Source organism: Mastacembelus armatus, chromosome 20, assembly GCF_900324485.2.
Source record: "Mastacembelus armatus chromosome 20, fMasArm1.2, whole genome shotgun sequence".
Lineage (NCBI taxonomy): Eukaryota > Metazoa > Chordata > Actinopteri > Synbranchiformes > Mastacembelidae > Mastacembelus > Mastacembelus armatus.
This window is the reverse complement of record NC_046652.1, coordinates 12,746,697-12,773,942: the sequence shown is the minus strand read 5'-3', so window position 1 is coordinate 12,773,942 and position 27,246 is coordinate 12,746,697. Positions and strand designations below refer to the sequence as shown.

At 37.7% G+C, this 27,246-nt stretch overlaps 1 protein-coding gene across 1 annotated transcript in view; it reads left to right on the top strand.

Annotated features, from left to right (window-relative positions):
• The first annotated feature begins 2,660 nt into the window (after window positions 1-2,660).
• Window positions 2,661-27,246, top strand: part of myo3a (myosin IIIA) — a 49,411-nt gene continuing 24,825 nt past the window's right edge. The window contains exons 1-11 of the mRNA XM_026292287.1: window positions 2,661-2,828; window positions 5,489-5,623; window positions 13,371-13,475; window positions 13,630-13,729; window positions 18,559-18,635; window positions 20,989-21,134; window positions 24,614-24,679; window positions 24,813-24,968; window positions 25,336-25,377; window positions 26,324-26,420; window positions 26,969-27,085. Coding sequence (XP_026148072.1) covers window positions 2,661-2,828; window positions 5,489-5,623; window positions 13,371-13,475; window positions 13,630-13,729; window positions 18,559-18,635; window positions 20,989-21,134; window positions 24,614-24,679; window positions 24,813-24,968; window positions 25,336-25,377; window positions 26,324-26,420; window positions 26,969-27,085 — 1,209 coding nt within the window. The remainder of the gene's footprint in view (window positions 2,829-5,488; window positions 5,624-13,370; window positions 13,476-13,629; window positions 13,730-18,558; window positions 18,636-20,988; window positions 21,135-24,613; window positions 24,680-24,812; window positions 24,969-25,335; window positions 25,378-26,323; window positions 26,421-26,968; window positions 27,086-27,246) is intronic.

Below are 27,246 nucleotides of genomic sequence, written 5' to 3'. Positions count from 1 at the left end.
GTGTGTGGATGCATTTGTGTATGTGTGAAAATCTATGCTTTGAACTTACCACACGTGTCTCTTTTCGCTTTGTTTCTTCTCACCATTATTCAACAAAGGTCAGTAAATCTAATTACTGAAATTGTGAAACAGCTTTTAATGATTAACATGATTTGATAACATTTTAATCAGTGAAGTGTGTTTGTTAAATGTGCAAAAAAAAGTTGTTACTATTGCTATTGCTTTCTAAGCAGTAATACAAAAACTTTGCTTACCTAAAATAACTTTTTCTAAACCTAAACCCTGACAAAAAAATAATTATTTTTCACACGTAACCGATAATTATTACAGCAACACTTTTATTGGTGTTTGCATGCTGGCAAAAGCATCAAGGAGAAAATCTGTCAAACAGGATTTTTCTGGTTTGAGAATTATTATCTGTAGTTTTCTATTAATGCTCATTTGCATCTCGGTTCCTTTATGAAACTCATGCACTGTAAGCAAAAGTATCGTAGATCTCTTGTTGCTTGTAGATCAGCAGTCTCTAGTGTCACACATTAGTCCATGTTGGTGTTTCCTTTTGCAAATGGATCTTCTGTTTCCTCCAAAGGCTTCAAGTAGACAAGCCACTGCTTACATATCACACAGATCAAAGAGCATATTTTCATTTTGGACTGTGTCATCTGTGATTTAACAATTTAAATTTTTAACATGAGAATGTTTTACTGCAATAATGTGATAGTGCATCTGTTTTTAAAATAAATCTATGCTCATCTACAAAACTTCAGCTCATTCTATGTGCGCTTGCACGGATACTGTGGTTAATACCACATACTTAAACAACTAACCAAAAGTGACAGCCAGCCAGTGCTCCAGGCCACGTAAGGTTAGATAAGACCATGCATACAGACACAAACACACACACATAGACACACACTCACAGTTTCTCTTGTAAGGGGTTATTTCCTTGTAGCATGCGCTCCTGTTGGAGGTGTCCAGTGTAAGTGCTTGGGTTTCGCCCTCCTGTCTCATGTGTCACAGCATGTTGTCACATATACAGACAGTAATGTATTATTGAAGATGTCTGCATGTTACTTAGGCACTGTGCATCAGGCTAACACAAGTGCCATTATCTACACATAGATGCATGTATAGAAGTCTAATTGCTCTGCATAGGCAATGACAAAATGATGTATGTGTGCCAGTTTTTGCTGATCTATTGTGATTTATTCTCACTTTGTCAAAACAGCTTATTTTAAATACAATAACTTTTGGGAAATTCATCAAAATGACACTTTGGGTAGCCATCCCTCCTCAACATAAATAAAGTGACTATTGCTAAGAAAATGAGAGATGGTCCTCATGCAGCACTGTGCACTATGGGCCTCTAACCAGCTTTCCTTTGTGTATGAATGGACATCTATATGTGGAAAGGCTAATGCTGCAACACTGGCTAATTCCTGCTAATCCCACTGTATCTCCTACCACTTAGAGATGGTTTCCCATGAAGCAGAGAATTGCTAGTGAGATTAACACACGCTAGCTCCTCCTCTGTGGTTTACACTCACTGCCAGGCCAGGCTAGCCTGCCCCTGCCTCCATGCTAACCTTTTGCACAGAAATGGATTAAGTGTTTTCAAAAATGTCCCAGGACTTACTGAAAGAACAATGTAAGTTTGTTTTAACTTACTCTGTTGTTATTGTGTTTCTCATTTTGTGTGGATTCTTCCACAGTTTTTAATGCACAACTGTCTAAACAGAAACAGTCACCTGTGCCTTTAAACGTTCATGGGAAGTGTAAAGTGTTTTCCTTAAAGGATTTTAATTGTCTGTTATTATTATTATTAGAATTTTCATATATCTGTGCAGCACTTATTGTATTTAGTGTATATCCTAGAGTTTATGTTATTTTATATGCATTGCTAAATGTTGCATCAACAATGCAAAAAGGGAAATGACATAGGGCAACTCATATCAGCTTTTGAAAGCAAGATGCTGTTTTTTTCGGTTTGTGACAGAAAGTAGAATAAACCCATATAGTCCAGGCATAAACAAAACTAAGTGAAGTACGAAATGCTTTTAATTTGTTTTGAGATATTATTTTTGAAAAGGTGAAATATTATGAGTAACAAATACCAGCTTAACATTTATTGACTAGAAATTCCTGTTTAATGAACAAATAGATAAGCATGAGTTGCCATCATTGTAAGTAGTTGATATCTGAATGCAGCAGTCACTGAGATTACAGTGTAACTGCTCAGTACTCTTACCTTAGCTAAGGTGTGTTAAATACAATATGATTGCAGACAACATCAGTCCTTAAAATAATTATATAGCCAGTGTTTTAAGGACTGTGCTGAATATTGGTTGCCACACAGGAATTTTGTATAAATCACTCACAGACAGACATATGTATAGTGTAATCAGCATAGTTAAATTTTAAATGAGTATTACATTTTGAATCAAAAGAAAGTTCTTGCACAGAGCTTTAATTTACCCTCAGCTGAGCTCTTAACTAATATATTCATTAAGTGCTTTCATGGATTAATAACAATTTTAGCACAGCAGCCTGCATCTGATGCAGTTTATAATACTATATACTATAATACTCTTTCCAAGCTGCCACTTTATTTTCTAACATTGACCCGTCTGTGTTTCTGCCACAGGAGATCTCTCCTGAATATGTTTCCACAATCAGGGAAATCGATTGTCTTTGACAACTTTCCAGATCCCACTGACACCTGGGAAATCATTGAGACAATTGGGAAAGGAACATATGGAAAAGTCTATAAGGTGCTCAACAAAGCTGATGGAAGTAAAGCAGCTGTGAAGATACTGGATCCCATCCATGTAAGTTGACTTCCTTATCTGAAATATCCAACAATAAATTAAGACAAATGTTGATCTGCACAGGCAAGGCAAGTTTACTTATATAACACATTTCATACACTGAGTAATGCAAAGTGCTTTACAGAAATAAAAGACAAGTTAAAAGTACATAGGCAAAAATCAAAACAGGAAACAGCAACTAGTAAAAAATGAACTTGAAGTAAAATTAAAGGAGAATGAGTGCAGATAAAATCTTTAGATAAAACACAGTTGTCAAGGTTGCATACAGTTCATTTACTTCAGTCCCAAATCTTTCTTTTAGCCTTGGCCTGGTCTGAAGTTTACATGCCTTTACTTTTTAGATAATATCCTCACTCTGTGCTGTATACATGTTGTAGTGGTTGTTAAAGCAGCTCTCTGCTTGTGCTGTGTTAGTGATCTTGGTGGAGTCACAGAGAGAATCTGTTTCTGGCACTACATCTGTCACATATATAATACATGTATTTTATAGATTCAGGACACCAACACAGAACAGAGCAACCAGTTTTTCATTTGCTTTCATTATTTTATTCATATTGCTCTACCTAATCATCCACTGTGTCTTTCTTCCAATTTGTATTTAAAAAAGATGGATATACATATTCACATGTGAAAAATATAAAACATGAATAGTTGACTTTTAGTTTTCTCCAGGTACTCTGGTTTCCTCCCACAGTCCAAAAACATGTATGTCAGGTTGATTGGTGACTCTAAATTGCCCATAGGAGTGAGTGTGAGTGTGTGAGGTTGTTGGTCTCTATGTGGCCCTGTGATGGACTGGTGACCTGTCCAGGGTGGACCCCTGCCTTTCACCCAAAGAGAGCTGGGAGAGGCTCCAGCAGATGGATGGATGGGTGACTTTTATACACTGGACTATTTCATTCAAGAATAATTATTTAAAGGTTCTTGACAATATTTTTTTAAAAGGTTTTTATCCCTCTTAGTAGAACAGCTTATAGGCTTATAGGTTGAAAGAAAATGTTAAATGTTAGGATTTGCACAAATGATACAATGATACAAATGATTTGTTTTCTTGGATTCAGGTTAATATTTGTATTGTGGTGTGGTGTGTTGCTGGTGAAAGGATGCAGAATGGTTATAAACCTTGTCACCTCAGTGGGGTGAGAAATGAGCCAAACTAAAAATTCAAGGTATAAATGAAACAGTTTTTTTCCTAAGCTGATTTCCAACATTTCAGGCATATATTATCACACTGATCTCTGGTAATGTTTCTGATTTTTGTTACGAAAAACAGGTGTTTTTCTAACGATTTATGGCCTTTGATAGTTTGCCTGGAACTAGATTCTGCAGAATCTGGCTGCAAAATGCACCACAATAGCAACATGACTGCCTGTAGATTCATGATATTTCTGCTTTGGTTTTGCATCATGGGGGAAAGTGATCAGATGTTGCCTAATTTTATATGTAGTCTGTGGTGTAAACAGTATGATTGAAGATCTTCTGTAAATCTGAATTGATTCATCAGTATACTGACTGACTCATTATTTCATATTTTGGCAAGTTAGACATCATGCAGTTCTGCTTTCCTGACACATGATATGTAGCAAACACATTTCCTCTAAATATTCCTCCATCTGCAACCATCAGCTAAATGTCTTAGCAATTTGCTTCTTATTCTTCAAATTGCTGCTTTCATCATCAGTGGGACATATCATGGCAGATAATTTATTTACTCTTTTTTGAATGCAGGGATTTAGCATTGATTGAATATCAGATTTGGCACCATGGCATGAGTCTCAGGTAAAATTTAGCCTAAAGCAAAGAACACTTTTATTTCACAGAGAGAGAGCTGGTGCATGCCTAATTCATCTTTTTGAGCAAAAAGGATCAAGATTTTCAGTTACCGAACATTACTCAGCAAGTAATGAAACAGATTAGTTTGTACCCTCTTCTTACACTGAAATGTAAAGGGTCGGTTGAGGCCTCATGTGGTTCACAGAAGCTTGCTATGTCAAACTTTATTGAATAAACGGCGAAATCAACCGTAAAACGAACCGGATTACAGCCTTTTATGAGGAGGACGATGGTTTTATGGATTTACTGTATAATAATAGGTCTTTGGACTAAAACATGGGTGCACTTTGTTCTATGGATTCTAACGAATAAAACGATATGTGACCCTCCATGTTTGAGTACACGTATGAAGTATCACGACAGAAAGGTAAGAACCAGCGTACTGTACTGTATTTGTACTGTTGTTAAATATTAAGAAACTGTAGTCGCTGTGATTATTCAATCTTAAATTGCTTTATACCATTTGAATCGTGAGACTTTAAGCTTTTATTAGATATAAAAACTGTTAGACTATTCAAATTTATCTGACGATCTTTGGTGAAATATCTGGACATACAACTTTCGGATGGGATCCGCTCCAGGGGAGCCGACTTTTATGCTGTCTGTTGCCGTGCCGTTTCTGAGTTTTGGCCTGGAACAGTGATTATCATGTTTAGTCAAGATAGCATGTATTGCTATTGTTAGCTCATATGGCATATACATTCTTTTTATATCCTTTGGTATAGAACTTCAAATAAAGGAAACATGATTGGCAAACATGGCATTGTATGTGAGGGAATGTGTCATTGAATGTGTAATCTAAACCAATCTGTGCTCTTTCTTTGCAGGATATTGATGAGGAGATTGAAGCAGAGTACAACATCCTCAAAGCTCTTTCTGACCACCCCAATGTTGTGAAATTCTATGGCATGTACTACAAGAAGGATGTGAAATGTGGGGATCAGCTGTGGCTAGTACTGGAGGTAGGACGCTAATCGCATTTGAATTGAAAAACCCACTGTGTGCTTGCCACAACCTATGTATTTGACTAAAGAATTAAATAGTATTTCTCTTGATACTATGGCTGTACTGTGAAGACAGCGAGTGGGTAAGTGCAGATTAATGGTGCAGTTGTACTTCACACAGAATGCCTTGTTGAGTGTATGCAACAGTGACCAAATCTGGCCAGGTATTACGCAACAGTTTAAACCACCAGAGAGAGTCTAGGAGTTTACTTATAGGCCACCTGGGGGATTTGGTCACAGAACATTTAGCATCATGGGCTTGTTGCAAGTGGGGTTTTGTTTCTGTGCTGAGAGCAGCAGAGTAGGGATTTCTGTTTACAGGCGCTGTCTTAATGAATTTGTTTATACACCTGGCAGGTTCGAACACAGGCCAAAATCTCTTATTTGCAGCTAATTTGTGATGTTAGGATCTGGATAGAGCATGTTTTTTTAACGCTGGTTGTGCACTTGGATTGGCGGCCGAATGTAAAATGGCATGATTTTGGGAAAAACCATAGCATTTATTCTGCTCTCTTGCACCTGCTGATGTATGGGCATGGCTTGATGCAGCTGTGAATTTCTGATATTTTATGTGAAGGCTCAAGGGGACCTTGGTGCTATGTTGCTTTCTTTACATCTAAAAATATCTTGCCTCTTGTAGCCTTTTGAAATGTCAGATTCCAGACAAATATGTAATAGAGGTCAACCTCAGAATTTGTGGGGTAAACCCAGTGGTGGATATCTGTTTTCTTTACCTTTGAGCTTCTGACCATGTAATTTGTGTTCCTGCTTTGATAGAGAACAGTACAAACCTGGGGATGTCTGGTAAACATGCTCAGCAAATTTGATGTAGTTTCATGAGAGCAAATGCAGGAAGTAGTGAAGAGAACACAGTGCTAGAACACAGTGTCAAAGCTGTGGCCCATGGGGTTCTTGATGTGTTTATAAAAAATGTAATGTAACACTTTCAGTCACGATAGTGAGATAACTAAATAGCTACGGCAATTTTAGTCAAAAAATGTCACGAATATTGGGTGGACTGCTAGGAAATTTTCATGGTCCCCAGATAAAGAGTTTTATTGACCATTGTAATCCCCAGATTTTTCTTAAAGGTTAAGGTAGGACATTTTCTTGTTTTAAGAGAAAAAAAAAACATCACAAAAGATTCCCACTACCCCATGATTACCACAAAATACAGAATTTAAAAATTAAAATCATGGTCAACAGAAGTAAAACATAACTGTCTTTTCATTTAGCAACACCAGCAGATCATCATTCATTCAAAATGAAAATTGACTGCTCAATAACTACTAAATAGATTAACATCTTGCTTTTGTGACACATTTTGCTACCACTTTCTGATACATTGTCCATCTTTACATCGAAGGTAATTCCATCTTCACCAACATATATACAACATATGTTCATACATTTTTCTGTCGATCGCCTACTATACAAAATGAAAAGGCAGTACATACATTAATTTTGAACAATTAGGAAATAAAACCAAAAAAACAAAACAAGAAATACAACATAAACCGATAAACAAACATTGAGGTCCATATTCCACCTACCCTTTCAAAACCCTCCGTTAGATGCCATGAAAAATATCATGATGATGAAGAACCAGCTCAAGAAAATCATTTTAAAAGGATATAAAAGGAAGTCTTTCTGGTAATCACTCAATTCCAGTATGTAGCCTAATTTAGTTTTAATAACATTTTTTATTGGCATTTTAATTAATTGGAATGTTTAAACCTTCAGTGGGTTATGCATGCAGCTACATGCTCTCTTTATGATCTAGAAACACTGAAAAGAAAATAATGCCCATCTCTACCAACTCAAGTCCACATTGTGCTGGCTGCACTGCTCTTTCCTCATTATCAGGCACAGTAGTGCTAGAACACAGTGCCCATATTTCTGTAATTCAAGCTCAATGAGCTTTGCATCAACAGGAGCAGTGTTATGCTAATCCAGTAGATTGTTTTCACCTCTCCATCTTCTGTTTCTTTCCCTTTTCATCACTGTCCTCCCCCCTGACCTTGGTAGCAGACCCTGCAATTACTTTGCTTGGATATCAAGTACAGTCCATGATGCTAAATAATGCTATGTGGTCCATGTGGTCATGTAGCAATAACAAAGACCTTTTTTTTTTTGATAAGAATTTTCTGTTCTAGTTTTGTATTGCGATTGTTAGGTTGGTATCATGTTGCTTTTATTAGGACTCAATTTTTGTAGTAGTAAAACCACAAATCTGGTGCTCGAGTAGCTCACTTAGTTTGCTACTTTGTTTATTTCCTGTGTCCTCTGTGGTTTTTCATTTCAAAATTTCCCTTGCAAAAATCTGCAGCTAGCAGTCCAAATCTGGAGGCTAATCCTGATGGTGAAATCACAGCCTGACAGTTTAGCAAGTGGCTTTGTGGCTCTGAGTGAGTGTGTGTGTGTGCATGTGCGTGTGTGTGTGTGTGTGTGTGTGCTCTGAAGCACATGGGGGTTTAGCTGGGAAGAGACAGGAAAGTGGGGAGTGAGTTGGTCATTCACCATGGTTACTGTCCCTCTTTTCTAAACTGCAATTTTCCATCCTTTAGCTCTGCTGAGTGGGGCTTTTCTCTGCTCTGTGCTGCTCATTATGAGCAGCATTCATACAAATTGCATCCTCTACTTTGTTAGCTCCTCATTGAGGTCCGCAAGCTTTTGGCTTTGCCTCTATAGAGTGCTCCTTTATGACGGCGGATGTGGACAGAGATGGGAAGCTTTCATGTTTGACAGCCTAATTTTGCTCCTGGAGAGCAAAAAATACTTCAAAGATACCGGTGATTGAGCGACTTTTATTCTCTAATTATAAATAAAAATCTGATTTGGATGTGCATTTAAATTGTGAGCTCCTATGTTTCACCTAAAACCCTGTTAAGGCCAACCTTTAAGATTTAACTAAAATTTTCTATGATGCTAAATTACAATTACATTGTTCTGTGCCCATAATACATTTTAAGTTTGCTTTCATGATTAAATGTTTCGTGTTGTCACACCTCCAACATCATCAGTTTTTTTTTTAACCAGATTATTTGTAAAGAGATCACTATTAAAGGACAGAAACACCTTGTTGATCTCCAAGATAGATTTTAAGTTTTGACTCTGCATGTTGTGAAGGTTTTTGGAACTGTCTAATATTTGCATCAGTGTAACAGAGATACCCTGTGGAGACCAACTGTAACCTGATATTTATCAACTTTGGCTGTTTGTCTGCAATTAGTGCAGAACCTAGCTGCCAGGATTTTAACAGGTGTTAAGAGACACATGCACATCACAGCTATTTTAGTATCAGTGCACTGGTCACTGGTTAGTTTTAGGAGTGATTTTTAAATTTTACATATTACTTTTAAATGAATGAGAGGGCTGTCTCTTAACTATACCCTTCAAGAAGTCCAGGCCTGTTCACTTCACAAACAACGTTTCCAATTGTTCCTGATTGATCATGCCCCTTGTATTTGGAACAGCCTCAGTGAAGTTTGGTGGAATTGCTGCGTCAACACTTCTTAAAACACATTTTTATACATCAGCCATTTCTATGGTTGCTTATGTTTCCTTCTGTGCTTTTATTTTCCTTTAACCTCCTAAGACCTGATCTTTGGTTTGGTTTGCATTTTAGACTTCTAGCTATTTGGGGTTAGGTGGAACCAATAAACATAATAATCAGACATCATCTTTGAACATGAAGCACTTCTTCAAAAAAAGATATGGGAACACTCAGTCTGGGTTTCCTCAGAACACAATCAAGACACTATTGTGCAACAAAGTGCAAATCTCTTATTTCCAGCCTGAACACTGTTTTCAACATTTCTCATTGTCACTGTTGCATATATAACTATAATATACAACTTCTGAACATGGATAGGGAAAAACAAAACATGCAACATATCCAAAAACCTTGACAATCTGCTTATGTTTTGTTATTGCTTTTGTTTTTGCTTTATTGTAACACTCCAAAACTACTACACCAAACTAGGAATGTCCTTTTTGTCTGTGGGAACAGTTGACCCATATTTGTGTATAGCAGGTTTCAGTTAGACAGAATTAAGTATTATGCTGCAGACAACCAAAAATGTCATGTCCATATGTGTGGACGCCAGGTTGTAGGAGGTTAAACAGTTTGCCATTTTTAACATGTTTGACTGATGTTTCCAGGTACACCCACTGTATGCTGTAGTGCTTAGTAATCCAAACCATTTTTGGTAAGGTTTTATATTTACATAAGTATCATCTAAACCAGTGTTTAGATGATAATGATGACTTATAAGTTTGGTTAGCATTGTTGCCTCACAGCAAGAAGGTTCCTGGTTAGAAACCCATCAGGGGCCTTTCTGTGTGGAGTCTTCATGTTCTCCCTGTGCTTGTGTGGGTTTTCTCCAGGTACTCTGGTTTCCTCCCACAGTCCAAAAACATGTATGTCAGGTTGATTGGTGACTCTAAATTGCCCATAGGAGTGAGTGTGAGTGTGTGAGGTTGTTTGTCTCTATGTGGCCCTGTGATGGACTGGTGACCTGTCCAGGGTGGACCCCTGCCTTTCACCCAAAGAGAGCTGGGATAGGCTCCAGCTGATCCCTGGGACCCTGGTTAGGAATAACAGAGTATGGATAATGGATGGATGGATGGAAATTGCTGATGCCTGTATTTATCCTGTATTTAGTTTCTGTTCTGACATGCCCTGCCTTCTGCAGTCATTAGTAGACAATGAGATTTGAAATGGTATTCCTTGTTTCAACTTTTCACTAAACTGTGCCAGAAAGCAGACACCCCCACTATTATGCCCATGAAAACGATAAGGCTACAGTAACAATGGCAGTGCCTTTCTCTGGACACAATCCAGTATGTCGCACACACATGGGTCACACACTTTTTCAGAGTTGCAGACATGATGCAATTTCCAATAACCTGACAGTAAATAAATATTTAATGTAGATTAATATTTGCAAGGAAATGTACATCAAAGATAGCTGAGTAAAAAGTTAGCACCTGTGTGGTTTACATCACGTGTGGGTCAGTCCTGTGCGTTTCATCTTAACATTTGTTTCATCCGCTACTTTTACTCGTCTTTCATCGACTACTTTCATTTGCATCACTAAACAAGCACCTGATCTCATTTGTAATGGAGAATATCCCACTCAATATTCAATGCATTCAGTTTATTCTTTGAAAATTGATACTTCTGTGAAAACTCACGTGCGCGCTACTACTTTCTTTTTTATAATAGACCCAACTGACTGATACAGCTTTAATACATCTCCACCCCGCAGAGGTTTTAGTCTTCACCACATCTCAAATAATTAATGTTCATGTTGAGCATGTTTTCTGAATGTGTGTCTCTGGTGAGAGTGGCAATGTTTAGTCCAGCTAAATCTAGGGCACCGGACCTCTCATTAATATGGATTTTTGTCTGTCTGCCCTGTGTAATTTAATGATGACAGGTGATATGGCAGCAGTGATGTGGACTGACGTCAGGCACAGCTCATTGTCAGAGCACTGTGCTGCTTGTGAAAGTATTCTCTGCTTAACTGCAGTTTGACGGAAGAGCGAAGCAGTGATTAAGCTCCCTGTGTGGCAGCTGAGATACATGCAATCCATCCTCCAACAGCCCTTTGGGCTCCTGATGGATAGGTAGACTGATAGGGAGGTAGAAAGTAGACAGCACGCACAGCATTGAAAACTTATGCCAACACTTAGTCAAGGTCATCTAGTGCATGGAAGGATTATTGATGCCCAGAGTTTCTACATCAAACGTCTACAGACAAAAATTTAGAATTTACAAAATGTTGACAATTAACTAAATAAATAAATAAGACATTATGAAAAAAAAAAACTGATTATTGGAATAAATACGCATAATTTGAGGCAAGGACCAGTTATAGCATTGGCTGCAGGATGGTGCTGGCTGCAAAATCGAAGCAAAATTATTTACCTTCTTACCTTGATATCCTATTTATTTATTTAACTATAAACATTTAGGAGCTTCATACAAAGTACAATGAAGTAAACAAAGCAACTACAAGAACATAAAACTACAAAAAGACATAAAAGAACTGCACAGAGAGGAAATACAAAAATATGCAAATCAACTGCGAAGGCAAAAAAGAAAAAAACAGAAAAAAATTACGGGAGTCAAAAAGCTGACTATGGCTGACTACTGGCTTTTTTTATTAAGTGTCTATGTATGAAAAGGAACTATCATATATCAAATCAAATATTGATGAAATATAAAAAACGAAAAAATACCAAACATTTTTTAACATAAATTAAACACTGTGTTCTGTTACTGATTTAGAAGTATTCACTGTAGACTTTAAATGGATGAACCAATTTATAGCTTCCTGCGGTGCACTCAATTAGCTGCAGTACGTAGCACAGAAACACTTTGGCAAAGTGTGTGCATAGGCAATCAAGCCCTGTGGGCGGAATTATAATGAGAAGGCAAAATGGGTCCCCATTTGGAGATTTGGCCGCACAACCACAAATATTATATCTGTGTTAGTATGCTATTAATTTACCAGTCAGTACTTTTCTTCTTAGGATCTGAGAGACAGTCATACAGTTTTTACTGAAAATCAGACCAATAAGTGAATATGCTAATTTCCTAACTGTCATATAAAAATAAAAGTTGCATTAAAAGCCCCATACTGTGTTTTGTGTATAGCACTGTGTCTTTGTGTCTGTCTTTGTCACTGTGTCTAATCATTTTCACTATGATCACTGCAGGAGATTGATGCTTCCTCAATAACGATACACCACTGCACGTCCAATCTTTTAGTTTACAAGTGCAGGGAATTAGTTTAAAAGAACGTGTTTAATACATAAAGAGATTAAGTGGATGTTTCCTGTCTAGAACAACACGTTTTTTAGATGTGAGTAGGATTAAAGACGTGAGTTGTGTGTGATGTGTGCAAAACATTCACAAATGATAATCAACGAGAAAAGAGAGATGTGACTATATTTCTAATGCGCCTGTAGATGATATCTTTTACTACGAGGTGACGAGGTGTGTGTTTGAAAACAGCTTTCACATGCAGAATCCACCATTTCTGTTCACATCCAGCTTCCAGCAACATAATTGACATTTTCGAGCTTTTTATTTTTCACACACCTCTGGCATCTTCCTAAGAAAGGCCCAAATTAAGGGTTATTATTGTTGCCATAGCAATCCACTGGGTAATTTTCTATAATTTCCCAAGAGGAATTGCTATCAACAGTGCAGACCACAACTAGATGCTGTATATCAAAAGAAAACACCTCTAAAAACAAAAATTAAGCTTTTTTTTTTTTTCTTTGAGAAACAGAAACTCTTCAGGCTGATTAAACTTTATGCCCAGTGTGAAATTTTGGACTATAAATGTTTCTAACATGTTGTATAGCTTTATTATGTATCCTGCTCAGTCATCACAGTGTTGATTAGACTATTCTCCCCAAATCTGTATTCTCTCCATGAGCATGAATTTCATCTCCTACCAAGCTGCCTCAGAAAGATAATCCACTAAAGATTGACAGAACTACTTTTAGCATCCCTTTTCTCACTGTGAAATCTTTCAATCAAAACATTTTCATCCTCTGTTGTTTCTGCACATCTAAGCTCCCCCATATTTTAACATGTTGTACAAGAGGAGCTACACAGTAAGTGCTGACTCAGTGTTGAGCATTCGCCCATTGTTCTCTTTCCGTTGTGTGTTTTCTGCTACAGCTTTGCAATGGCGGCTCGGTGACAGATCTGGCAAAAGGCATGCTGAGAAGAGGGGACAGAATGGATGAAGCCATTATTGCCTACATCTTGCATGAGGCACTTATGGTACGTCTGGCCTTTTGAATGTGCATGGGGAGAGACAATGGTGAACTGCATGTTTCGGCAGAGCAATCAGTGAAATGAGTTTCAATGGGATAATTTTGGAGGCAGGTGCTTGTCAGAAAAAAAAAACAAAACTGTTAACCCCCTTTTTTCATAGGGCCTCCACCACCTGCACATCAACAAGACCATCCACCGTGACGTCAAAGGCAACAACATCCTGCTGACAACACAAGGAGGGATCAAACTTGTGGATTTTGGTATGTAATGTGTCTTTGCAAAAGACAGGCCATCTTTATTGTACTTCTCCTCCATAATCTGTGAAATCATGTTTGGGCATATTTAACAGAAGAGGGTCAAATCCATTGCTTTCAGTCTTTTGCCAAATAAGTTAAAATACGTTTGCACAATCCGACAAGGCTGTGGCAGACAGCAGCAGACATTGTTGCTATTCACTCTGTGTTTGCCCTGGTTTGCTTTTGGGTTTTCTTAACCAAATGAGGAACACCATAGCTCCTGGACTGAAGGCTCATGATAGGCAAAGTGATTCTGATTATTTTCAGGGGATGACTCACCCCAGTTTTCTTCAGGGGCTTAAAAACAAGCTGCCTGTTTTGAGGACAAAAATATTCCCCCCTCAACAAGTGTGTAGGTTGGCACTTATTCTGTTAATTGTGGGCTTCTTTGAAAAGCCACTTTCTAACCATGAAGCATAGAAGTGCACAGCTCTTATGTAAGGACTAGGAGGTTAGGGAGGGTATTAATGGAATCACTTAATATGCGAATGTGTTGCTAATATGTAGCAGTGCTGCCATTTACCTCCTGAACAGCTTATTTCTCCTCACAAATCAGTGAGAGGAAGCACCTTTTATTGCACCAGTTTAGAGAAGACAGAGATGTAACTCAAACTGTAAGTCAGTGTACCCTCTGAAATGTCTTGTAAGTGTTAAGTCTTCAAAAAATTAATTCTTTTTTTTTTCATTTACATTTGCATAATGGGCCTTTTTACAGCTGCTCATTTAAATTTTTCTTAAACCTCCGGTTCTATAGGCTTTTATGGTACTCTATAAGGTTACTCTGAAGATACAACAGTCCGCACCAAATAAGAAACACCACAAACTACTACAACAAACAGATAGCATATCGAAATATTTTAATTTCACTCAAATAATTACTGCTAACCTCACTGATAATCCCTTTTTCAAAGCCTTATCTGTTTAATTCTATTTTAAATGATAATTTCAGTGCTCACATTATAATCTGCTACCATCTCCAAATCTGAACCCAGTGTATGCAACATAGGAGCTTAAAGGACATTTGTTTGTGTTATATTTACTGAAAATCACAAGACACCATGTGAAAAACTAAATCACAACATGAGTTCAGTAAATTGTTACTGTACATCCAAACATATTTACGGACTTACAGTTCATTCATTTTTGTGTTAATTTTTTTGGTGTTAGCCAATTGTGTGGTAACAGTTCCCAATAGTTGCTGAAAGTTAATAAACTCACAATTAATCAATATTCATTTTAATAAGTGATCAGAATACTGAACAACAAACAGGAAACCGTTATTTTTAAAATGAATGGAGGAGGTGAGAGTAGAGAAAGCAGCTCCATCGACATCTGCATAAAATAATGAGCCTTCTATTCAATAGGAAAGTCGAGTCATCCAATGTTCTTCTTATTGAACAGGTGGTTTAGTGGTTGTGAAGAGGTGCCATGTCGCAGTCTGGTCCATCTGCATCAACTTCGCTGCATAAAGAGTCCTTGGTGATGACACTACAGTGATAATGCATTTTGAGTCCCTCTTGATAAGAGTGGGGGTTACATATCTATCAGTAAATGTCAAAACAGGACGTCTAGAACTAGTGTGTATTAGGGATAGACAATCTAGGAAACTGCACATACTGTCTTGCTTTGTCTTGTCTCTAAATTTTTCCTATTCTGGTCAAGTAGAAATACAAATTAAATTATACAGTTTTGAGCTTTTTATATCATAATTGTGCATAAACACATCATACAAATCTAAATAATTGAATATATCATGTAACTGAGCCTCTGGAGAATGAAACAAAACCACCAGTGATGTGGAGAAAAGGGGTTTAATCCAAGCAGATTTGTCCAATTGTAGCTTGAGTCGGACTGAGCAAAATGTTTTGACACAGTATCAAGGTATGAGAAGTATTATACATTATGAAATGTTTTTGCATTGGAAATCAAAGCCTTGGGGACATGATACAATTACCAAGATTGAAGTAGATCTGTTTCTTTAAACAGGAATGGTGCTATTGCAGAATGAAGACAAACTATATTATTGCAGTTTCAAGTACATTGTAAAAGTCCCACAGAAGGTATTGTACAGTAGAGCACTTCAGACATCATCTAACATTTTATATTTTTTTTGTAATCTGATGATTTGTGTTTACTTCAGATGAACGCCCTATCAGAATGGTTCAACATCAATGGAAATAATCCATTACATAAAACACTTGAGATAATGAGATAATAAACAGGGAACTTATTGAAAAACACCAGTCAACCTAACTTGACATGTCTTTGGACTGTGGTACCAGAGTACCTGAAGAAAACCTGCACAATCACAGGGAAAACATGCAAATGAGGTTTAAACCCAGAGCCTTGCTGAGAGGCCAACCACTGTTACACTGTGCCACCTTCCATTAAATCATTCAATAACCATACTGCCAAGAATCACCTTCCACATTACCTTATCTTGTCAAAATGCATATTTACCCATATCTGCTCTTATATTTTGCTTGCTATGCAACATAAATGCATATGGGAGTAGAGGGTACAAGAGGAAACACTATCTGGGACATTACAGAGTGGGTTTTATAATAACATGAACTCAGTAACGAATACCTGTCAACATTAAAGGTAAGGGAAAGGTTGAAATAAAGGTATAGTTGGAGGTGAGAAAGTGAAGCATCAGCAACTATAACATCAGTGACTATAACACGATATCTATAAAGGTGAAACTGTCACTTTGTGTAAGGTTGGTGATTATTGCCATGCTTTTATACCTTGTAGTACTTAAAAACTGTACAAGAAACATTTTTTAGTCTCATTCACACATCAAATGAATGAATCCTGACATACTGAATTTTGTTCCTGCTCATGAATGTGGAAAAACAACAACCATGAAAATGTCTAACATGTTTTGCTTTTGCTGATCTGCAAGTCTTTAATGTTGCTGATTCAAGTTTGCATCAGATATTGGTTATGTGACATCAGAAAGGGAGGAATAGCAGTTCAGGAATAAGCCAGTGTATAAAAAGCGACGAAAATGACGATAAAAAGGGGCAGATTCATGCTTGACGACACGCAGGCACTGCGTCACACTGGGATTAATGGTTTTTCATGTGGTGGGGCACATGCTACACTAAGCAGCTGAAGAGATAAAGCCCCCGCAGTGACTCATCTTCAGCAGAGAAACAAAATAGCTAAAGTTGCTGCAAAGAGAGAAGCAGAAAAATGAGAGGAGCGGTTCGTTCATGGGTCTCTCATGAATATTCTAATTTACAGCGTTATCTCTGTGTTGATTATTAAGTGTGGCCCACCAGGCTCTACTCCGGGCTAATGTAGTGGAAAGAGACGGGCTGTGAGAGTGGGGCTTTTTGTGTGTCTGTATCTTTAGACACTGAAATATGTCACATATATATTAAAGCACACATATATGTACCATAAGCTTGACCGAATAATTGTTGTTTCATGCTTCTTGCATGTATGCCTGCATCTCATTAATGTGGGTTGATGTTAATGTGGTTCTCTGGTTCAATGACAGCATGTGGGTTTGTCAGCCTCATGCATACGTACCCCCTTCTGCACTTGATCATAATCCCTTTTGAAATTTGCTACAAAACCGCTTTTCTCTTCATTGCTCATCATGGCATTTCTCTCCACCCATGGCCTCAGTCCACCAGCACTCAACAGAGAATCACTGCATTACTGTACCGTAGTAATAAGGTTGTCAAAACACTGGTGGAAGAAATTACATTTTTGCTGTATTAATGTTTTATTTTAATTTCTTTGTTGCTGCGGAAAGGCTGTGAACATGTATGCACAAATGACATTTTTTTGAACATATTTCTGGATGTTGTTATGTGGGTATTTTGTTGGTTCTTGGTTGGTCACTAATTAACCCTTCATTCCCTCAAAGCTTTTATGCTGCACATCTGAATGTGAAGACACATTCTGCAGAAAATCATCTGAGTTTGGTTTAGCAGCAACTGTAACTCAGAAACACATAAAAACATAATATGCAAGACAAAGACACTGTTCTACATCAGTGTGTCATGCTCCAGTACACCACCTTTTGTTTGTTGTTAGCTGTTTTTGCCTCAGGGCTCTGCTTTTGTCCTGGTTGCTCCTGATCTGGCTGCTTCAGTTGAGTTAGCCTTGGGATACATCACAGAGGAGCATAACACTGATTTGCTTGGACTGGACTGAAGTCACGATTGTGGGTCAGCATGTCCCATGTCAGGCTTTTTGGACACATTAACACACACATAAGGACACATATGCCATCTTTTTCTCTCTGCAGTCCTAGGTCTGCCTAATTCCTCTACCTCTGACTTCACTATTATACCCTGATTTTGTTATATATTTACTGTATAGGCAGATACATCTAACATGAGTTAAAAAAATCACATGGATATAATAATATATGGTTCTGAGAAGACACAAATGTTTTCTCCAGCTGCCAAAGCCTGTTTACAGTTGATTTCTATTCAAATGTTGTTTTTAAAATGTCCAGTGAAATCATCTGCAGTCATTTGAGAATTTGTCATTCAAAGCAATCTATCATTTGGAGAAAAAACATAAAAACATAGGAGCTTGATGTTCCTGTGTACAAGTGAGCATAGTGACAGCTCCAACAGTGGCATGTAAGATCCATTCAGCTTCCTATCAGCTGAGCAGCACCCTGATGTTTACTGTTCACAGATCAATTTTACCAGAGAACACACACTCATGTCAAGGAAGCTATGGCGATGAGTGCAAAATGTCTCTACTGAGTCCTAAGAGTGCGAGTACAATGGCTGAAGTGTGCATTCTCTCCCCTGCAGGTGTTTCAGCCCAGCTGACAAATACTCGTCTACGGAGGAATACCTCTGTGGGAACTCCCTTCTGGATGGCTCCAGAGGTACAGTAAAACTGGTCTATAAATGCTCCCACAGCTTCTACCCTTTCCACTACATTAGCCTGGAGCAGATCCCAGTCAGCCACAGTTAATAGGCATCAAAGAGATAACCCTGTCAAATATAGTGTTCATGAAAAATGTGGAATGGGCAGCCTCCATTATTTGTCTAATCATGGCTCAGTGCGCTAGCAATACATATAGCCTCTATATAGTAGTAGTCACATCAACAACTGATAATATTTTACCAGTAAATAGTTACATCCCCTTGTCCTTTACTTTTGGCATAAGGTTAACGTGACATTCTTGGGTGTTGTATGAGCATTGATATAAAGTGAGGTCCCTGCTTGAGGTTTTTGCTCCTGACTCATGTGATCAGCGTTGTTACTATGCAAAGGCTGTTTCCATATGGGAGTGTTTTGTTATTTCAGTTATACAACTGGGAAGCAGTTGTAGTTTCTGTATATAGTTTCATATGTGTGGCACTTATGAATTTCCATGTGAAAAAAAAGTTTAAAGCCTGTTGTGACTCTGGAGTTATGGGTAACGTAGTTTTTGAAAAGAAAGCAATGTGTGAATTGAGAAAGAAAATATTGCTGCTTCTGCTGCATCAATCTTGACCCTTTTTTTTTTTGACAACATTAGATGTATTACATTATTTTGTGTATCCATTAAGCAAAAAGTCACAAAGTTCACACAGTCCACATGAACTCATATTATATGTACACAATGTGTTTTGTTGTGTTGCTATTTTAAACTCCAGGCATCTGTTGAATACATAGTGTAAGGGGATACGACTTGACTTCAGCAGATGTCTTGACTCTGAAATGATTAAATTTGAATAAGGTTCAACCTTCTAGCCGCGACAGCATTTACACGTAACTTCAATGTCAGAACAAGTGTTTAGCAGGATCTGTGGTATGTTTGGGTTATCAAGAGGACACCTTTCATTTATATTTCATTGAGCTGAACCCACAACACCTGTGAAAAAACCTAAACTTGTACAGGCATCCCATAACCACCCATCTGCACATTTAACCTAAACACTGATCAAGACCAGGGTAGATTAACCACCAGTAAGAGTAGGGATAAAATGCTCAAACCTGTACTCTTTAATAGCACACCTGCATTTTGCAGACACTACACTTGATAGTTTTAAATGTCTTTTTTTCCCATTAAGGGTGCTGTCCTCTGACTTAGTCTCCCTCTATTCCCTTCCTTTACATGAGGTTTGCATGCTGTGCAAATGCATGACGTGCTCTGTCTGGACTCAAGGTTTTTAATCTAATTTGAGTGAGATGTTCATCTACAAACTTCTAAGAAAGAAGTTGGTGGCTGCGGAGTAGGCTCCAAAGAGTTTGGTTGATCTGGAGATCAAGAAGGGAATTCTTTAAGTAATGATCTCTTTACAAGAAAAACAAGATTTTTGCTGACCTTTTTTTTACACACATTCCCGCTGGATTTATACCCACATAGACTTACTTTCTAAAGAAGATTTGGTTATGTAAAATGGTGTGGGGTAAGTTGTGTTATGTAACATTTTGGATAAGTTTTACTTTTGAAAAGAGCATTTATTTATTATTTAGGCGTGTATCTATTTTGACAAATATTTTAATAAAACTGTCTTTGAAACTTTTTGAAAGTATGACAGAACAATGAAGGGGGGGGGGGGGGGTATCTTTTGTTTTCCATAAAGAATTATGTTTGTGTAGTTTGTGTGTTTTAGGACTTGTTATTATTAGTGATCAGGTGATGTGTGTTTGTCTGGTACCAATGAATCAGAATCAAAATTGGATTTATTGTCCAGGTATGTTGGACACAAGGAATTATTTGACTGATACAGAGGCTCTTGATGTGGGAAACAAGAAATGAATTTAAAACACTAAATATATTTAGAATATACATGTGAGTGTGTGTGTATTCTGTAGAGGAAGAGTACATATCCACTGGAAATGTAAATTATATTGATTTCAGATATTCGACTGTAATGCTGAACATATTTGTGTGTGTGTGTGTGTGTGTGTGTACGTCTCCCACTCAGAGATGATTCACATTGTTGACAGGGCACCATGTTGCCCTGAGGACACTGATAGACTGCATGTGTCAGGGGGGTTGGTGTATTACTCGTATTATAGGGTCATAAATTTGTTCACACATTTTGGGGACTTGATATCCTTATGGGAACAATGGTCTCAATACGTACAGCTTTTACTTTTAGGGTGATGACTTGTTAGGCTGAGGATCAGTTAATTTCCCACATCTGATTATGTATAGACTATAACCTTGCCTCAAGGTTCAAATCTCAAATCTTATTCAGCTACTTTGCAAATGCCTGATGTTTTGACATGTTGTGCTCCAGGTAATAGCATGTGAGCAGCAGCTAGACTCAACCTACGATGCTCGTTGTGATGTTTGGTCACTTGGCATCACTGCCATAGAGCTCGGAGATGGGGACCCTCCTCTGTCTGACCTCCACCCGATGAGAGCCCTTTTTAAAATACCCAGGTGAGCCTCCACCACACCTACACAATTACCTATCATCTGTACCTGGGGCTGTGACTCTGAACCCAGTATAATTGGTTTATTCAACTAATCTGAATCAGTACTTGGAACCATGGTACTTGCTAAGGTCAGCGTGAGTCAGTGTGCTCCCCTGAATGCATGTATTCAAATTAAAAGCACAAATAAATAAATAAATAAATAATCCACCTTATAGTTCTGAACTCGAAGGCTGCACCTGAACTAAAATACAAACTTAAAAATTAGGACGGATTCATGATTAAATGACTTTGCTCATTGCAATGAACTTTTTCTTTTAGATTTGCTTTATTTATTACTAAACAGATATATTTCTTTTGTGACTTACAGTATTTTGATTAATGACACCCTGTAAGTACAAAAAACAAACAACAAAGTCTTTTTGTTTTTGTCATCTGCATATTTCACTCTCAGGAACTAAAAGGTGCAGACCAAATTACAACTTTATGAAATGAGGAATCAGAGCCCTTTGCAAATGTGAAGACGTGAAGGGATATATTATACAAAAGTCTCTCAGCAAATGGCCACAGCTTGTATTATCATCATTAGACATGACATGTCAGCATCCAGCTGACTAAAGCGTTGGAGGAACTAAAAATTGTGAGAACATTGTTTACTTCAGCAAAAAGGGCACCGTCTTAGCTGCGTGACAAGTAACTGCACTTAGAAAAGCTATAATTTATGTAAGATTTTTCATCCTGTGAATTTTTTAAATTGTTGCAGATTGTATAGAATTATACAACAACAACAAAGTTCATGAAATTGCACATCGTGTTTCGTATTTTTAAATGATAAAGTTATTTATGTCTTTCAGTGATGCCACATTTAAAAAGTTGAAATTTGATGTACAAAAAGCACAGCAGAGAAGCCAATCAGTCAAAGGAAAACAGCAGAGTTTTTATTTCAGATTTCAAAGTTCTTTTGAGTTGGCTCATCATCCAGGAAACTGGACCAATCTATGTACAGCACAGTCACTAAAACGGCCTCCCCGTGTTTAGTGTTGACTTCAGGTTCTTCAAGCTGACTGCTTCCTGACTCTCTGAGTCCTGCTCTGTTTATATTAAAATACATTTCTGATGAAGGAGACCAAAAATGTAATTTGACCCCATATCAATGAGTGACTTCTAAACCAGCATTAGCACTTTAAAACTATTCTGGAAGCCAGTGTAAAACTGTCAGAACCAGAGTAATGTGCTCAGTTCTCCGGGTTCTCATTAAAACTCTGGCGGCAGGGTTCTGTCAAGGCCTATAGTGGTTTACTGTGTACAGCTTATACAACACTTTTTCAACAGTAAAGCTTAAACAAGTAGATATTTTACACTGACACAGACAGTGGTGAGCAATGTGTGTTTTCATTCCTCCTCTACATGTGGACAGGAATATAAAGGTGGAATAATGGACTCTCTGTATACTGCAGTCCAGAAAATCTCCTGCTCCCTAGTGCAGTGATTTGCTTTTGCTTTTGCAAAGTACAGTCTTTACACTTCAAACAGCTTTTTTCTGCTCGCAGGGGCTTATCCCTCTACCACTCCCCTCTTGGCACTGATCCCATTCGTCTGAGAGCACAGCCACCCTTTTCTCATCTGTGTGTATTGTGGGCTGAAGGTGAAATATAATTGTTTATCGTCTCCTGATTCCAGTGTGAGAGCTGTATAAGCACTTACCATCGCTGTCATTTTAACAGCACAACCCTTTGTCCCTTGCTACACACCTCTCTCTCACACACACACAGACACACACACACAGACAGCTCCTGTGTCATAGCTGTGTACACCCAGGGGGGTTGTTCACCAGGAGCCATCACATAGCTTTCTCAGATACTATGTGACTGCTGCAGACAGAGCTTCAGGGTCTTTGTTCTCACTCATCACTTCTCACCACTGTCAGTCACAGAAAAAGCCCCGCTGAAGGCATCGATTGAACCACACCCTGCTTATTTCATTTAGGCTGGCTAAAAAGAAACAGAAGATCAATGAACATGCCTCACTTTGTTGGGTTTTTACATTCCTCAGTTCTTCTTCACTGATTTTTACAATATACAGAGACTATACTGGTGGTCATACTGGTGGTGGTGCTACTGCATTTACAAGTAGGCACCAGTACCAGTTTAATCCATACAGTGGTGCAAAGTAACTAAGTGCATTTACTTAACAAAAGAACAGTACTCGAATACTGTTTTGTACGCGGAGTATTTTCTTCTATGTCATACATAGATTTAATTTTAGAGGCAAATATTGTACTTTTTACTGTGCTGCATTTACTTTATAACTTAAGTTAGTACTTACTTTCTAAGAATCTAGTTAATGAAGCAAAATGGAGTATAATCTTAAGTATTTATTTATGACCATTGGAAGTTACATACAGTAGCAGTATGTCAAGTAATTCAAGATTTACGGAATTTAAAATGTTTTTGTTAGTGTGTCAACCACTTGTACCGTAGTGGGACAGGATTTCGTTAAAAAAAAAAAAAAAAAAATCTTCTGCAGCAGATAGTGAAGTCACACCAATAAACATCACCCCATCCACATGAAACTATATGTGAACATAGACATACGGCATATAAACAAAAAGGACTGAGCTTTTATCTGTAAATGTATATATGCACCAGAGAACATTTGCAGTTTTCTTGCTTATTGTAAAACGTGACTTTATAGTGGGAGAAAGTGGGCAAACACTTGCATAAACATATTACCATGAAAACAGTCCTCATGTTTGTATCCAGGGAATTCAAACTTTAAAAATGAAATTGTTGTATAATTTAAGCAGCTCGTGTGTGACTCTTTGTCTCCCAAAGGTTCTGTTTGTCTTCTGAGTAAGAAAAACAGCTTAATAGTCACAGCATTAGCAGATGCTAAATAAATGTCTGATGCATTTGCTGTCTATGTTGGGTGTGTTGCGTGATAAAGAGGAGATGTATGTCCTCTCATTAAACCAATTTATTGCTGTCAGAGCCAACATGAAAAAGGCCCTGGTACATTAGCAGGCAGCACTGACTTTCTCACCATTTGCCAGGAACCCCCTTGTAAAAAGGTACTTAAAGCAAAAAAAGGAATTATAGCAAATTAGCTCATTTGTTCCGAGGCTGAGTCCTTGTTATGTTTGACATCTTAACAACATGTGTCTCTTTGAATGGGATTTTTACAGGAGAAACCATAAGCTTATAAAGTGTGTTTATATATTTTATTTCCAGTATTACTGACTATTGATTTTCTGCCATAAACTGTGTCAATACCACCTAGTTGCACAGGTGCAGAGTCATTTCTTATTACCTCATGTCACTGTAGATATACCCCTGGATGTCTATCAATGAAAAATAGTGCTTGTGTTAAGATTTCACTCTTTCGTTCCACTCAGTGCCTCTGCCTTTTGTTCGCTGCCCCCTCTGTAAATCCCATCCCATCTCATCTTATCTTTCCATTTATCTTTTCCATTCCTTCCTTTAACAGAAATCCTCCACCTACTCTCCACCAACCGGAGCTCTGGTCAGACAACTTTAATGACTTCATCTGCAAGTGAGTATGGATGCTAGTGTGTTTGTTATGCCTCTGTGAATAATAAATGTTTCCACTGATAGCACATAACCAGATGCTTTGAATATAAATCTAAGAAACCCATTGCATTGCTCTTTCTTCTTCCTTCCCACAGATGTCTGATTAAAGATTTTGAGCTGAGACCAAATGTACTAGACCTGCTCCAGCATGAGTTCATCAAACAGATTGTTGGAAGAGAGAAAATATTGCAAAAACAACTGATTGAACTCATTGATCTCAACCAGCAAATAGGAGTCATTGAAAAAACAAGGTACTGTCTTAGTTTATTGTATCCTTCCTTTCAAACATCCCACATTTGAAAGGATGTTACATTTTTAGTTTGTAAAATGCCATCCTTCTATTTGTCTAGCTGTACAAGAAGAATACTAGCTTTGGCCTTGCTTTTTTTTTTTTGCTATACTGCAGCTTAACTTGCAGACAATATAATCCAAATCACCTGCTTGCTGGATGTTTCACAAGCCCCGTCACTCTCACATAAACAGCTCAGTCGTGCTCCAGCTTCACTTGAAATAAAGTGCAGGCTGCACAGTGTGTGTCACATGAGTCTAAATGATTGCCCAGGAAATGTGTTTTTTCTCTACAATCATAAAATATTAATTCCATTTCTATCACTGAAGCCATCATGGAAAGACAGACAGAAGCGCAGACAATAATGACAGGTAACATGCATACATGACCTTTAAGCCATAGTAGGAGTAGATGATAATTGGCTTTGTTAGTGAAGTCAGACCTCATGTTGTAGTTGTGATTGCACATGTATTTGCAGCCACCTACAAGGGGTATTTTTACATGCTGCCACCCTCCCACTGTTAATATTGTTGTGAGTTTTCTGAGTCATGTCATCATTATTTCCTCTGTTTTTATGTAATGTCCTATCAATTGATGCTGTGGTGTAACAATAAACCAATTACAAATATCCATCATTAATTTTAAGATAAACTGAGCTGTAGCAGAGAATAATTGCAAGCACAGTGGGAAATTACCACCATCATCAAATTATTAATGATCTTTTTTTTGTTGTATGTGGCTGATCAATCAGATGAAATGAGGATACAGTTGAATGTAATGAGTTATTCTTCACTCCACAAAATGTGCAAGTAGATGTACTGCAGATGTCAGTCATGATGTTGATAGGTTGTGTCTGTAGGAGTACAGCAAATATTTTAAATGATGCCTTCTGGTACAATTTGTTGCTACATTGCCGAGAAGAAAAGAAAGTGACCTGTGTCTCTGAGATGGCCAGTAAAATCTGGGCTGACTGAGATATAATGGAATCAGACAGTTATAACATTTTTTACAATGTGGTTAACAAGTAAGCAGCAGGTTTAATACAATCAGCTTGTAGTGAAACCACCATTAAGCCACTCACACACAAGACAAAGCTTTCAGGGGAAAGGGAACTGTATAGTGATGAGCTCTTTGATTCAGTACTAATGCTATAGAGGTTTTTTCAAGTTAATATATGTGTCTCTCTGCATTAGCAAATAACATTGGAAGGACAGTGCACTGCTGAAGTCTGTACTATAGTGAGTTTAATCCTGATTACTGATACTGTATATACATTATATAAATAGAGTCTTGTTTGGGCCGTTCTGTGGATTACAGGCATGAACGTATCCACACTAAGAAAGGAAGCCACATGAAGTCACAAACTGACATAGAGGAGGTGGACGACCTCGCCACCCTAGAAGTGCTAGATGAGGTAAGAGAGGCATCAGTCTGGGATGGGATTATGACTGAAACACAATGTAGACCAAAAATGGTGTGAACAATTTACAATCAGTTGTCAGATGTTATACAACTCTCCTCATATTTCATTACAAAGGACAAGATTATTCACATTATTGTGAAGAGACATGGCCTGTTTAGAATGAGTTAAAATGAGTCGTTATCTGAGACTGAAATAATCTCAAATAATCTCACCATGTGCAATTTTGCAGATTTACTGGAGCTTTTGGTTGATCCACGATGCATGAGTTGTTTTTTTGTTTTTTGTTGTTTTTTTTTGTTGTTGTTTTAGCAGATGGAGTTTCTAAGCTGAGGTTAACAAACAGACAAACTTTCAGTCTTAATTTTACACATGAAGATAATACTGTGCATGCTCAAATTCTACCTGCTTACATTCTACTTGGCTGTAACAGCTTTTAATTTTTTGCAGTTGAAATTAGCTGACTAATACTTTGTATAGGATTTAAGTGCCTGGAAACATGACATACGTGAAAACTGAACTGAGCTTGGTGCTTTTTTCAGAACACAGTCACTGAGCAGCTTCAAAGTCGCTATGGAAGAGATCAAATTTATACGTATGTGGGAGACATCCTCATTGCAGTCAATCCTTTCCATAAGATGGAAATATACATTCCTGAGGTTTGTGGATATAGACATTTTTTGTGTGTTTCTTTTATGAATACGTGTTTGTTTGGTCAATAAAGCACTGACTATAGCCCAGCACATCTTATTAGTGCTTCTACATTCTGCCTCACCTCTCCACACATTCACACAGACTGCCCCTGTTTCTTAGCCTCTGC